Source organism: Melopsittacus undulatus, chromosome 2, assembly GCF_012275295.1.
Source record: "Melopsittacus undulatus isolate bMelUnd1 chromosome 2, bMelUnd1.mat.Z, whole genome shotgun sequence".
Lineage (NCBI taxonomy): Eukaryota > Metazoa > Chordata > Aves > Psittaciformes > Psittaculidae > Melopsittacus > Melopsittacus undulatus.
Genome location: NC_047528.1, coordinates 51,011,879 through 51,025,681, shown reverse-complemented (window position 1 = coordinate 51,025,681; position 13,803 = coordinate 51,011,879). Strand labels below are relative to the sequence as shown.

The 13,803-nt window shown below is 38.6% G+C and overlaps 1 protein-coding gene across 1 annotated transcript in view; it reads left to right on the top strand.

Annotated features, from left to right (window-relative positions):
• The window catches only part of ABCC4 (ATP binding cassette subfamily C member 4 (PEL blood group)), a 151,630-nt gene that overhangs the window by 20,445 nt on the left and 117,382 nt on the right, over positions 1 to 13,803 (top strand). Inside the window, exons 5-9 of the mRNA XM_034072049.1 lie at positions 371 to 460; positions 882 to 1,045; positions 4,654 to 4,779; positions 9,269 to 9,518; positions 10,879 to 10,983. Of these exons, the coding sequence (XP_033927940.1) occupies positions 371 to 460; positions 882 to 1,045; positions 4,654 to 4,779; positions 9,269 to 9,518; positions 10,879 to 10,983 (735 nt within the window). The remainder of the gene's footprint in view (positions 1 to 370; positions 461 to 881; positions 1,046 to 4,653; positions 4,780 to 9,268; positions 9,519 to 10,878; positions 10,984 to 13,803) is intronic.

Genomic DNA, 13,803 nt, shown 5'->3' with positions numbered 1-13,803 from the left:
TGTTTTGAACAGATGCTTGTAGTGTAGGGGAGAGCAATGGAAATGAAAAGTTACAGGCTCTTTTGTTTAGTTTTGATAACTTGATATGTTGGTATTTACCCATTTTTAATCTCTTCAGACATGAAAATAGTTACAGCACTTCTGTTTTCCACAGTCCTTCCCTAAACTTTATTTTATACTCTCTTCTTCAGAATATTTAACCTAACCCATGTGTTATCTAAGGTTCTTGAACTGTGCCCAGGTATTCACAGGCAAAAGCTGAGATATGCCTTCAGCTTTTGCCTTGGTATTGTATTTGTGTATCGAGCCTTCTGTGTATAGGTGTACTGTGCTCTATGAGCTGTGACAGTTTTGACTGTTCTTTTTTTAGGCACTTCGTCTCAGTAGTGTAGCTATGGCAAAAACTACCACTGGTCAAATAGTAAATCTTCTGTCAAATGATGTGAACAAGTTTGACCAGGTAAGAATATTACAGGTCTTTCCAAGGGGCTGTAGAAATTGTGGAGTTAAGAAGTTTTTGTTTACAACTGGTGATTGTGTCCTATGAACATTTCCTTTATATGTTTCTTAAACATCATAGAAAGAGAAATACTCTCTTAAAAGACCGACGGAAAACATACTTTTTTCCCCCCTCCTTAAGTATTTTCCCAAGCTCAGAGAAATACTGGTGCATGAAGATAAAACCAAATCAGCGTGGTAATTTTCTGCTTTTCTGGAGGTTAGGCACCTCCATGTACATTAAGGTCTCTGGGGCAGAATTCTCACTGGATGCCTCAGTACCTGTTGCAGGCAAGGGTGTTTCTTCAACTTTGTGTTATTAAGGTTTAATTTTTTTATGTAAGACCAAAAGCTTATTTTTTTTTTCTTAACTGTTTGCCTAGGTAACAATTTTCTTGCACTTCTTGTGGGCTGGACCAATTCAAGCTGTAGCAGTAACAGTACTTCTCTGGATGGAGATAGGCCCATCATGTCTTGCAGGAATGGCAGTTCTAATTATTCTTCTTCCTGTCCAGACATGCATTGGGAGGCTTTTTTCTTCCCTAAGGTAAGGTTGCATGTGTTGGGTTGTAGGTATTTTTTGTCCTGAGTTTTAAAATGGGCATAGTTGATGGAGGCAGGGTACTGCTTCTGTCTGGTGTGGGGTTTTTTTGTGTTGTCTTTCATCTTTGCTTGTGTTTTTTGTAGTTGATAATGTGAGAATTCTGAATTCCTATTTAGGGATTTGAAGTGGACACGCAGAAAATATCTGCTACTCATTAGCTGTTCAGTATACTAGAAGAGCTGGGCTACTTCTGTAGCTTACTTGCTGTAGATGTGGCATAGAATTTTATAACTCCTTGGGCTTTGCCCTCCTGCATTGATACTTAAGGAGTGGTTACTACAAAGGCAGTACTGTCAGTCCTACTGTAGGTTAGATTTAATGGGGCTGTACAGGTGTTGCAAGAGAAAGCTTTGAAAGTTTCATGTTCAAAGGTCTTGCTCTCTCACCCCTCCATGACAGGCAAGATGCAGAGAGGAAAAAGGGGAAGGAACTGAGAGAGAAAGGAAGAATTATGATGATGGTTTTGATGTCAGCTATGAGGTTTCTAACTGTAAGGTTCTAGGCTGTGGAGATACAAAATGAGTTTGCAGTAATTATCCATTATCTGGCAAATTTAATTTGTTTTTTTCTGACTTCCTCCTAAAAGAAATACTTGCCTCAAGTGAGGTTATTGAATTGCTTTCAATGTTCTGGCTTTCAGACTTTCTTGTGTACTTAATCATGCTCTACTTACATCATCAGCTTGTAAATAGCCTTTACATCTAGATGGGAATATGTTTATGTTTGCTGTTTACACACATGTGTAATAGCCTTATTCATCCCTGTTGTGTTTGTATTCAGGATGAACTGGTTCCTTCTAGCTCTTTCAAAAAGTGAAACTTTTTTATGAGTTACGTGTTGTTTTCACGTTGTATTTTAAGGCTGATTTTCCAGAAGTACTGAGACTGGCATTGCTGTTGCATGGCTAGGTATGAAGAGAGAGCTGAGAATTATGAAAGGAGACTAACTTGTAGATTTCCTTCTATTTGTAATCACTGTGATAGTCTTCAGTTACGGGCTATTTCTCAAATAATGAGCCATTCAGTGTTCTCTGTCAAATTCTTCGTGCTTTTTTTATGACAAAATCTGTTTGTGGAACACTTCCAATAAATTCTTACATGTGCATTTTCACTGCATGTGTGATATGCGTGCATAAGTATCGAGCTACTTCATTGTTGGGATTTTTTGAGTTTTAAGTTTTTGAGGTTTTGGGCTTTGAGTCAATAGTTAAAATACTTAGTACTTAACCAGTGCCTTGTCCATGGTGGTAAGCATTATTATCCCCATTTTACAGATGGGAAACTGAGGCACAAAGAGATTAAGGGACTTGTCCAGGGTCAGACAACAAGGTGACAAAAATCTCTTCTTGAAGGTATGTATTTTTAAAGTTAAGCAGTGGCAGTGTAATGTTGTTTGGGGTTTTCCCCCATTCATTAACAGACACTTGTTTGGATGCAGTGCAAGGGAAAGAATCTTAACTAGAAAAGCTTTTGCTTGTCTACACGTGCATAAAAATGTGCAGTGAACAGAAGGAGTTAATGGAAAAGCTGAAGTGGATTCCAGCTCTGTAATGATGAGTGTGTTCACATGGCAGTTGCTGGGAATCTGCATGGATTTAAGGAAATCAGCCTATAAAGAAGTAATTTAAGGATTAAAGCTTTTGCTAAAATCCAGACACACTCAGTGTGGCAGTTAATTTGTGCTATTATTCAGCATTATACTTGTGACCCAGTCCTGTAAATACGTACGTACATACCAGCGTATGATGCAGGCATGAGTTTCAGTGCTGTAGGAATTTGCAGAAACAGACTCAGTATCCTATAGAATGGTATGCAGTGTATTATGCAGTGTTGCTTTTACCTGAAGAGGTACTAGAAATTTTACAAAATACATGACCTAATACATTATTTGAGAAATAGTTCAATTATTGGACTGAAGACCATTGTATGTATATTTTGTCACAAGAACTCAATCCTTTCAGTGCTTAGCCATGCAATTGTAATATTCTCATTTAAAGCCGTTTTAATTTTTGTAAGGTAAAATCTGTCCCTTGTGACAGACATGATTAAAACTGACCAAATATGCCTTGTAAAAGTGAAAAATTGTGCACTTGCTTAATTTAGAATGGTCATGAGTGTCGTAAAGGGAATTTCTCAGGCACGTGCTGAAGTGTGAACAGCATATGTTAAGTTTTGCCTTTTGCAGTGATGGTGAGTGTATGGGAAGGAAAGAATGAGCGCTCTCAGTCTTTGAACAGTTGTTTTTCTTACTGCTGTCCCTTTTTCAAAAAGGGAAAGAGGATTTAGCGAAGATAATCTTGTTCATGTCAGTACAGTTGGTGCAGGCAAAGCTGTCTTCTTCAGTCTTAATAAGAAATCTTGATTGTATTGGGGCCAAGTTTCTACATTGCTTTTGTTAGTTTTCTTGTATAAATATTTCTTCTTGCATAAATACCCTGCTTCAGCCATCCCAACGTTTACGCAATGCTGGATTTCAGAAGTTGTTTTTCGTAGATGGTGAGCAGGTGTCTGAAATTCTTTCTACTTAAGTGTTTTAAACATTGCTATTTCTTCCAGAGCGTTAGAGAAATCTGACAGCCAGGCAGGTTAAGCTGACAAAACCCAGCTCACCCCTTCTGAAGAGCTTTTTGAAAGTTTATTAGTTTATTTTTATTTTAAATATGATTTCTGAATCTTAATTTTTGTTGCTATATACAAAAATAAGAAATCCAGCAGGGGGAGGTGTGTTTTATCAAAATAAGGCCTACCTTAGCTCACTATATGCGAAGTAAGTTTATCTACATGAGTGAATTCAGAATTGTAATAGGCTTTATTAGCATGGTTTGTACATTCATTATGTGGCATCTAACTTTCAATGCTTTTTCCTAATTAAAACTGTGACTTTATTATTTAATTATGTATTTTTTTCCCATTTGTTCATCAGTGCAAACATAATGTGGAACTAAAATAGATTATTTACTTTAGTGATAATTGCGATTAATGCTTAAATAATATTAATTTGTTAAAGCCATATCTAGATTAGCTCTCCTAAATTATAGCTCATGTACTGTTACTAAGTAATCTTTGCTTTTGAGTTAATCTCAAAAAGATACACAGAGAGGCCAAGTTTCTTTAACAACATCAAAAGAGTCTTGTGAGAAGGATTGTTGTTCTGGCTTTTCAAAACAATTTTTAGAAGTAATTCTCTGATTTTTGCTTAGTCCTAAATTCTATAATTGTAATTTTTTTCTTTTGAGGGTTGTTTTGTTTTGTTTTTTTTTATATAAAAATATGTAGTTCAAAGAATACTGTGTATTTGTGCAAGCTGACATATAACCAAGCATTAGATCAACTTAGTTCCCTGAGAACAGGGGATACCAGGAATACAGATACACCAAGTCTCTCTGCTGTGTGTCAGCTTTAAGATGCTGTTTTAGGAAGACTCTCAGTGCAGTTACAATTACATGAATCCTCTATACAAGTCAAAGCTGAGACTTCATTAATATGAATATGTTATGCCATTGTAAATACTCTTTTCAGAATGTGAGAATTTTTACTTTGTGCTATTTACAGAAGCAAGACAGCTGCCTTAACAGATGTCAGAATTAGGACCATGAATGAAGTCATAAGTGGCATGAAGATAATAAAGATGTATGCTTGGGAAAAATCGTTTGCCGAAGTTGTGAATGGTTTAAGAAGGTAATCCTAGAAAGATACAGCTTGGTATATGATCAATATCTGTTTCCATTTTTTTACATGTCAGTAATTGTGTTATTTTGTACTTCAAAGTGCAGTTTATTTGAACTTCTTTGGCTTTTTTTTAATTTTATTTTAGAACTTTCTATAGTTTTAGAGTGGAGTAATAAAAATATGATCTAATGGGACAGAAAAAAAAAGCCTCTGATATTTATAAATTGTGTGTGTTTTTATGCTTCCTTTTATGGCTGTGTTTAAAACCAGCAACTGATAAACTGTAGTAGTTGTAATTAAACAATTTCATCCCCAGTTGTGTAAACTAGTAACAAGTAGCCAAGAAGCAAGACATTTCCCTCCTGAGAAATATATGAAGTCTGACTTTCTGTCCTAAATGATAGCATCTGCAGGTGGTACTCTGCTTCTCTTTCTGTGTTTCGAAGTATTGCTCGAGCTGTCTGGGAAGGTAGAGGGGAGAAAGACAGCAGCTCAGAAATTCCCTAGTTGTTCAACTGGCAAGGACAGCTGAGTTGGTGTCCTAAGACATTTAGTTTCTGACGTCCATCGATATCTGATGAAAATTAATTCATTAAATTCCATTTTCAGTCAATATTTGCACTTTTACTTATCAGTATAAGAGCATACAGTACTGAAGAATAAGTAGTTCAGGTGAATATTTCTCATCATTTAATTTTCATGTTATGTCTGACATGAGTGGAAGATTGTTATCCTGCTGTAGATTCTGCTTTTTTCCTTTTTTTCAATTTGTTTTACTTGGAATTCCTCTTTTTTTAAAGGTTTTTTTTTTCCTTTACATCCGCGTACAGGCTTGCAAACTTGCTAATGTTGCCTGAGACATTTCTTCCCATGCACATAATCCTTTCCACCTTCAGGTATTAGGATCATGTGCTGATTGAATGTTCTTTGTTGATTGAAAGCTTTGCTGTCTTGCGTGGAGCCAGAGAGGATATTTATTGAAAGCTTCCTCAGTGGGCATATTCACATCATTCAAGTTCAACGTCTCATTAGGGTTAGAGGCTCCTTTTTAATGATGGAGAGAAAGAAGCTCTTCCAAAATGTGTCTTGAGCCCTCTTTCTTTTCTTTAACTGTGCTGTGGAAAACTGTAATTAAAAGTCTTCAGCCAGGTGATTTATTGCCCAGTATTACTACAGTGGCCGTTGACAGTTGCTGAAGTGACATCTGAGCACCTCCATTGCTCTTTCTCCTGTGGCTGTCCATATTGGTTTTGCGTTTGTGCCTTAAGGGAGTGTAGTGTATTATATACAGCCTGCAGGTAGGCTGTAATTTATCTGATTTTTATGGAAAGTAGCACAAAGAACTTACTGATTATTTGCAGATAGTAGAGAGGATTATTAAGGATTATTAAAGGGTGGGAAAAGTGTTTCATCCAGGATTGTTGAAGTAATTGAATTAGACCCAATTCAAATAGTTGGCATACAAGTGTTCTTTCACTGTACTCTGGAGATCAGAGATTGTGAGCCCTTAAGCTGAAAAAATGTCTTTGAAACTCTGAAAGTGTGTCAATTCAGCCAGTTTGGCAAGTAGAGTTGGAAAGTTGCTTAACTAGTTTTCCAGTAGAGCATCTTGCATCCTTCTCTCTCTTAAGTAAAAATTTACTTCAAATTGTATCATCATAACTTGAGTTTCTAATCTTACTGTATAGTTCCAAGTGGAAGGTAATCAAAATGATGAAGAATTTCCTTGAGAATTGCCAGAATATTTGGGAAAAGAAATTAGGAATTGTTACAGAATTTTGTATTCAATATTATTTCAAGCACATAAAGTCACAGAATCGTAGAATAGTTAGGGTTGGAAAGGACCTTAAGATCATCTAGTTCCAACCCCCTTGCCGTGGGCAGGGATAACTCACACTAAACCATATCACCCAAGGCTTCGTCCGACCTGGCCTTGGACACTGCCAGGGATGGAGCATTCACAACTTCCCTGGGCAGCCCATTCCTGTGGGCAGCCCACCCTCACAGTAGAGATCTTCTTCCTTATATCCAATCTAAACTTCCCCTGTTTAAGTTTGAACCCGTTACCCCTTGTCCTGTCACTACAGTCCCTAATGAAGAGTCCTCCCCACCATCTTTATACACCCCCTTCAGATACTGGAAGGCTGCTGTGAGGTCTCCACGCAGCCTTCTCTTCTCCAGGCTCAACAGCCCCAACTTTCTCAGCCTGTCTTCATATGGGAGGTGCTCCAGTCCCCTGATCATCCTCGTGGCCCTCCTCTGGACTTGTTCTAACAGTTCCATGTCCTTTTTATGTTGAGGACACCAGAACTGCACACAATACTCCAAGTGAGGTCTCACAAGAGCAGAGTAGAGGGGCAGGATCACCTCCTTTGACCTGCTGGTCACACTCCTTTTGATGCAGCCCAGGATAAGGTTGGCTTTCTGGGCTGCAAGTGCACACTGAAGCCGGCTCATGTTCATTTTCTTATCAACCAACACCCCCAAGTCCTTCTCCTCAGGGCTGCTCTGAATCTCTTCTCTGCCCAACCTGTAGCTGTGCCTGGGATTGCTCCGACCCAGGTGTAGGACCTTGCACTTGTCATGGTTAAACTTCATGAGGTTGGCATCAGCCCACCTCACAAGTGTGTCAAGGTCCCTCTGGATGGCATTCCTTCCCTCCAGTGTATCAACCGAACCATGCAGCTTGGTGTCATCTGCAAACTTGCTGAGGGCGCACTCAATCCCACTGTCCACGTCACTGACAAAGGTGTTGAGCAAGACCGGTCCCAACACAGATCCCTGAGCAATATCTCTCGTTACTGGTCTGGACATTGAACCATTGACCACAACACTTTGCATGTGGCCATCTAACCATTTCTTTATCCGCTGAATGGTCCACCTATCAAACTGATGTCTCTCCAGTTTAGAGACAAGAATGTCGTGTGGGACAGTGTCAAACACTTTGCACAAGTCCAGGTAAATGACATCAACTGCTCTACCCCTGACCATCAGTTCCATAGCCCTGTCATAGAAGGCCACCAAATTGGTCAGGCAGGATTTCCCCTTAGTGAAGCCATGCTGGCTGTCACCAAGCACCTTGTTGTTTTTCATGTGACTTAGCATGCCTTCCAGGAGAATCTGCTTAAAGCTTTTGCCAGGCACAGAGGTGAGACTGACTGGTCTGTAATTCCTAGGTCATTCATTTTCCCCTTCTTGAAGACGGGGGTTATATTTCTCTTTTTCCAGTCATTGGGAACTTCACCTGACTGCCATGGTTTTTCAGATATGATGTCCAGTGGCTTTGCAACTTCATTTGCCAGCTCCTTCAAGACTCACAGATGAATTTTGTTAGGTCCCACGAACTTCTGCTCGTTAAGGTTCTTAAGATGGTATTGAACCAGATCCTCTCCTACAGTGGGCCTAAGGTCTTCATTCTCACAGTCCCTGCATCTGCCTTCCAAGACTTGGGCAGCATGGTCAGAGCATTTGCCAGGGAAGACTGAGGCAGAGAAGTCATCAAAGAATCTCAGCCTTCTCCAAATCCAGGGTAGTCAGGATACTGTGGGAAGGAGTAAGTTGTTACGGTTTTCTTGATAAAGGAAAACTTACTGTAATATGAAGTTAAGACTGATGGCATCCACATTGTAGATAATGCAGTAACATTTTGAGGGTTGGACTTGGTGAGTCATTTCAGGGTGAAAACTGAAATTAACTGAAGTGGAAACAGAGAACGTACACATCAACAGCTTTTCAGTTGCTGGAGGGAGACTCATGCGTCTGTGCAGTACTTCAGTCACATTTAGGGTAATGGTTGGCAGAACAATTGTCCTCACAGATCAGTGTTTCTTGAATTATGATCCTGAATTCCTAGAGAAAAAAAAGCCAGGAGCATGCTGCAAATACTGTGATCCAGTTTGAGGAGCAGCAGCTGAATAATAGCAGATTATTTTTATGGAGAGTAGTACAAGTTAGTGTGTGAAAATCATAACCACACCTGGGCCGTAGGTGAATTCTTGATCCTTTGGAAGTTGCCCTGTTTTTTCAACTCCTGCATATGTGTTGATCTTAACAGTTTTGTGACTGAGCTGCACTGGATTTTGGTACTGAAATAATAAAGAGTTTGTGGGTGCTTGGCTTTTATACAGAGTTTTTTTCCTCTTTGCTCTTACATGCAACCCAGGAAGATTCAGAGCAACATAGAATCAGAATTAAATACTGGTTTGACCAAAGCAGAAGAAAAAAAAAAGAGCATTTTGGTTTTCTGTCTCCAAAAAATAACTATTTTCTATAGCTACTAAAATATTAAATGTCATAATTTCCCCCATTGGTTTCTAAGCCTTTAAAATTGGCTTTGTTATTTACCATATAATATACTTAACAGTTCTTTAGATGTGAGTTGGGGGGGTCCAATGGGAAGAGAAAGGATATGGAAGTAAAATCCTGAGTTTTCCCTCATCCAGTTGTTAAGGGCAACTCTAACGAGAAAGTTTGATGTGACTGTATTTTTCATTTTTAGGAAGGAGATTGCCATGATTATGAAAAGCTCCTACCTTCGAGGACTGAACTTAGCCTCCTTCTTTGTGGCAAGCAAAATCACAGTGTTCATGACTTTCATGGCATATGTACTACTTGGCAATGTTATCTCTGCAAATCGGGTGTTTGTTGCGGTGTCCCTGTATGGCGCAGTAAGACTGACAGTAACGCTGTTCTTCCCTGCGGCTGTTGAGAGAGTGTCTGAGGCAGTGGTTAGCATACGGCGAATCAAGGTACGGTTATCGATTTGGATGGTATGTGGGTTTCTTCTTGTAGTCTAACATTGTTTTAATGTCACAGACAACAGCAGCCTTTAGTTTTACAGTTGGATTTCTAATGAAACAGCTTATTTTGAAAGCTGAGTGTGTTGCTGTGTACGTGTGTGCAAAAACGTGACGTGCACTCTGGGTCTGTCTGAAATGTAGGAGAGAAGTGTACTTGGAAAAAGGTGTTGTAGGCATTTTTGAAGGAAGAGGAACATGTGTACAGATAGTTATATATCCCTGCTCACTGCCAGGGATTGAACTACATGACCTTTGAAGGTCCCTTCCAACCCAAACTATTTTATGATTCTGCTTCCTCTTAGGTAGTGAATGTAGGACTTCGGCAGCTATCTCATGTCTGCAAACTGTTAGCTCAGTTAACTTCTTAACTAAGCTGAGTTAGTTAACTTGTTAAGTCTTGGCTGCTAAGATCAAGATCTTCCTTCTTTTCTCAAAATATTGCCTGCTAGAGCCCGTTTAAGGTCTTTGTGCTTTGTGATTCAAAGCATGATAGATTTTTTCTGGTTTTGGCTTAAAATTGCGTTAACTCTTACCCTTGAAAGTCTTTAGAATTTACCCCCTTCCTTTCTAAATGTCTTTGAGCTGTTTATAAATGAGGCATCAGGAAAGTGTGCCAGGACTGTGGCTGTGGGACAAAAGTGCATGTTCATGCAACTTGAAGCAAAGGTTCTCTGGCTGGGCTAGAATGCAGAAGTACAGTAGTGAAAGTGCAATGAATCAGTTATGCAGATAAAAGCAATTTTTATTTTTTTTTTTATTAATGCTCTGGACTTTGAACTGAGAGGTTGGGTGAGCTGCAGCCACCTTTGTCACTTGGAGAATGCTTAATAAGGGCAGTTAACAGCTTCATACCATGTCCTCATTGTTCTTCTGAGCAAAACAACATAAGGGTTTATCATCAAAGCAGTGGAATGCTAAAGTGTTGCAGTGAAGTTTTCACTTCTTGCATGGAAAGATGGAATCAAGTAATTTTAAGATTTGTCAGTGTTTCAAGGAGAAGACAGGGTGGGTTCTTGTGGCCCGTTTGCTTCAGGAATTCTGTTTTATTGAGTGGGTGGTTTTTACAGTCCTGTAGTACTTCAGTGCTACTAAATCTACAGTTTTGGGGTTTGTGGAGGGGACAGTTAGTTAGAGGTACACTGTTGAAGGAGTTGTGCACTGTTTTGGAAATGCAGTTCCTTGATCAGTTTGTGGTTGGTTCCCCGACTCCCTTAGTGTTTGTATGCTGCTTAGGTTCCCTTTCCTTCCTTAGTCTCACAATAGGCTTTTCTCTGTTCTTTTTTTTTTCCCTGTTTCTCTTTTATTGCAGAACTTTCTGATACTTGATGAGGTCTCACACTTCAAACCACAACTGCATGGTAATAATGAGAATGCCATCCTTCATGTTCAGGATTTGACTTGCTATTGGGATAAGGTAAATTTACTTCGACTAAATGTAAAATATATTGGCACTGCAGTCATTCTAAGTCTAAAACATTATGTCTGTGTATATGTATCGTGTGCTAATATTTTGTATTCCATTTTTTGTATATGAGAATCTATTTAGTGTGTTAAACTAACTCTGTAGAATAGTACTGAAAACACTACCAAGTGCATTTAAAATTAGCTATTCCTGAATATTATACTTAATGAGTATCTGTGTGTTTCTTTGTGAAACTATCTCTTAACAGCGCTGTAATTTAACTGAGGTACTTAAATTGCAATTAAGCACAGTAAGGTGGACCTTAGCGTGTGGTGTTTAGTTTTTTTTTTCTGTAAACTGAATATTGCTCAGTCCATTGGTCTTGAATCAGTTCAATATTATACTACTTAGAATGGAAAGCTTTAGATACTAGACTGCATGTGTTTGTTACTCTGTGTATTTTGAGACTGTTCAGCTACAAATTTTTCTCTGCTTAAAATGCACCAAACCCGTGAAAATGGCTAGAAAAAGGAAAAACACAGAGCTGATAAATCTGTTCTGTATCCTTAAAGGCAAAGGTTGACTGTTGTCTCTGTTTTAAAACTGCAATTTGCTATGGTAAGCAGCAATTTGTGATGAATTATTTTACGTCTTATAAGCTGCCAATATCCTTGCACAAGACAGGCTTGAGTCTCCATAACAAATGCTGGAATCTCTAAAAAAGAATTTTGTATGTAAATGTAATGCAAATAAGACACATATTGCCCTTTATATACTTTCTTCCCATACGTGTGCTGTGTCCCAAGGAAGATAAAGTGTGAAAACATGAGAATCTACCTAATACTGCTGCTCAGCTACAAAAAAAAAAAAAAAAAGAATTGCTGTATTATTGAGCTTTGCTTTCTCAGAGTTGTCTCTTCGACATAAATCTTCGAGACATTGAACGAATTCTTACAAAGTAATTGATATTAAACTTAATGGTGAATACATTCTAATGCAAAATGGAATGTATCTCTTAGTCTCTGTTTTCTTCTCCAACCAACACAGGTAACACTGTTAACAATTTATAGGAAATGGTTGCATAATATGCCCATAAAACTCCTTCTTTTTTTCCAAAACTTGTTTATATTGCATAAGGCAGGGCAGTGCAACTAGAATTACTGGTTGCCTGTAGATTTTAAAAGCGCCAAACCAACAAACCACCCACAAACCTGTTACTGTAACTTTAATTTTGTATTTAATGCCCTGTGCATGGGAGAACAGTTCTCCCGGAACTATTAAGAGCTGCTCAGAAAGTTTCTCCTACATACTCTTACAGTGATGCAAAGTAATTTTATAGAGTTTCTCACCGAAAAGATGATGAGCTCTGAGAGAGAGGAGCTAGTAAAGGAGTAATAAAAATACTCCATCCTTTCTCAAGTAAGTGACTTAGATTGCTACCCTGGCAAGGTTTCTCAAGACTTCTTGGATCTCTGTGCAGCTGCATGGTAATTTTTTCACTTTAAGGATTGTGTGCTAAAAGAGATACTAAAAATAACTCCCCAAAACACAGCATATGAAACCAAAATCACTGGAAGTAAAAAAAAGGATTGTTAGCTAGACTTGTAGGAAAACAAGCTAACATAGTGTATTGCAGTTTATCAAAAGATAAAGAAAACCAATTAATTAATGGTTACACTCTTGTTTTAATAAGACAAGCGTTATCTCGAGTCCCACAGGCTAGTCTGGTACCAGCATGGAACTAGGGATTCTTCAGTAAGGCTTTTTTACTGTTGTGCCTTAAGTTTACAGAACTGTGTCTGCTCAACTGAGCCACTTCAGATTTAAAATTAAAGCATTTGAACAGAGGCCAAATTTATCCCTTGTAATTTTAGTCACTTAAATGTGGAGCCTCAGCCGTATAGGACTTCTGTGCAACAAATGATCTCTTAGATGGAATGAATTGTTCTGTCTCTCTTCAGTTGGATATGTATGATTTGCCCAGGCTCACCTAAGGAGTTGCTGGCCATCAGGGGATCATTCTTGTGTCCTGTCCTCACACTTTGTGTATCTGTCTGTTCCCCCCCTTGTGCTGCTGCTAATGCATGTATTTGCAGTCCTGTGGTGAATCAGTTCAGAGGGAAAATGCAATAGAAAATGAATCACTTCCAACATGATATATTTTCTGATAACTGAGTGCCATGACCAACCTGTCTGCAAGATCAGGCAAGAACAAGTGGCAGAAGGGAAGTGAAAGACGCAGATAGTTGACAGGGCACACGGGAGCTGGGACATTTGTGGTAATGAGCTGTCAGATAACTTGGTTGGAAGTTTTGCTCTAATTTAAGTGCCTCAGTTTAGTGTCTAAAAATAAGTGTGATGAATTCAGGACAAATTTCCTTTAATTATAAAGAATGCTATTTTGCAAAAAATACTGTGCCCCTTGGGTGTTTGCTTTACTTTTGTATAGGGTGTTTGACATCTTGCAATCCCACTTTCATATTTGGGTAATAGTTTAAAAACTTGCTGAAAAATTCTATAATGCCTTTGGGCTCTTAGGATCTGTATTTAAAAAAAAAAAAACCTGAGCATGACAGAAAATATATTTGCACTTTGATGAATACAGAAGCACAACCTCAAGAGTTCTGAAGAAAGACTTGTGTCTGAAAGCTTATTTACTTTTTCCGTATAGACTAACTGATGTAGTTAAGAGATGTTTTTCTCTTCCTACAAGCTTTGCATTGGAAAAAAAAACCCAGCCAAACCCCAAGAACATTCAGCTGTCATAAGCTGGTAATGTTTCCCTGATCTTAGCACTAGCTGAGCACCTCAACTGTGTACTCTGGAGGGAGA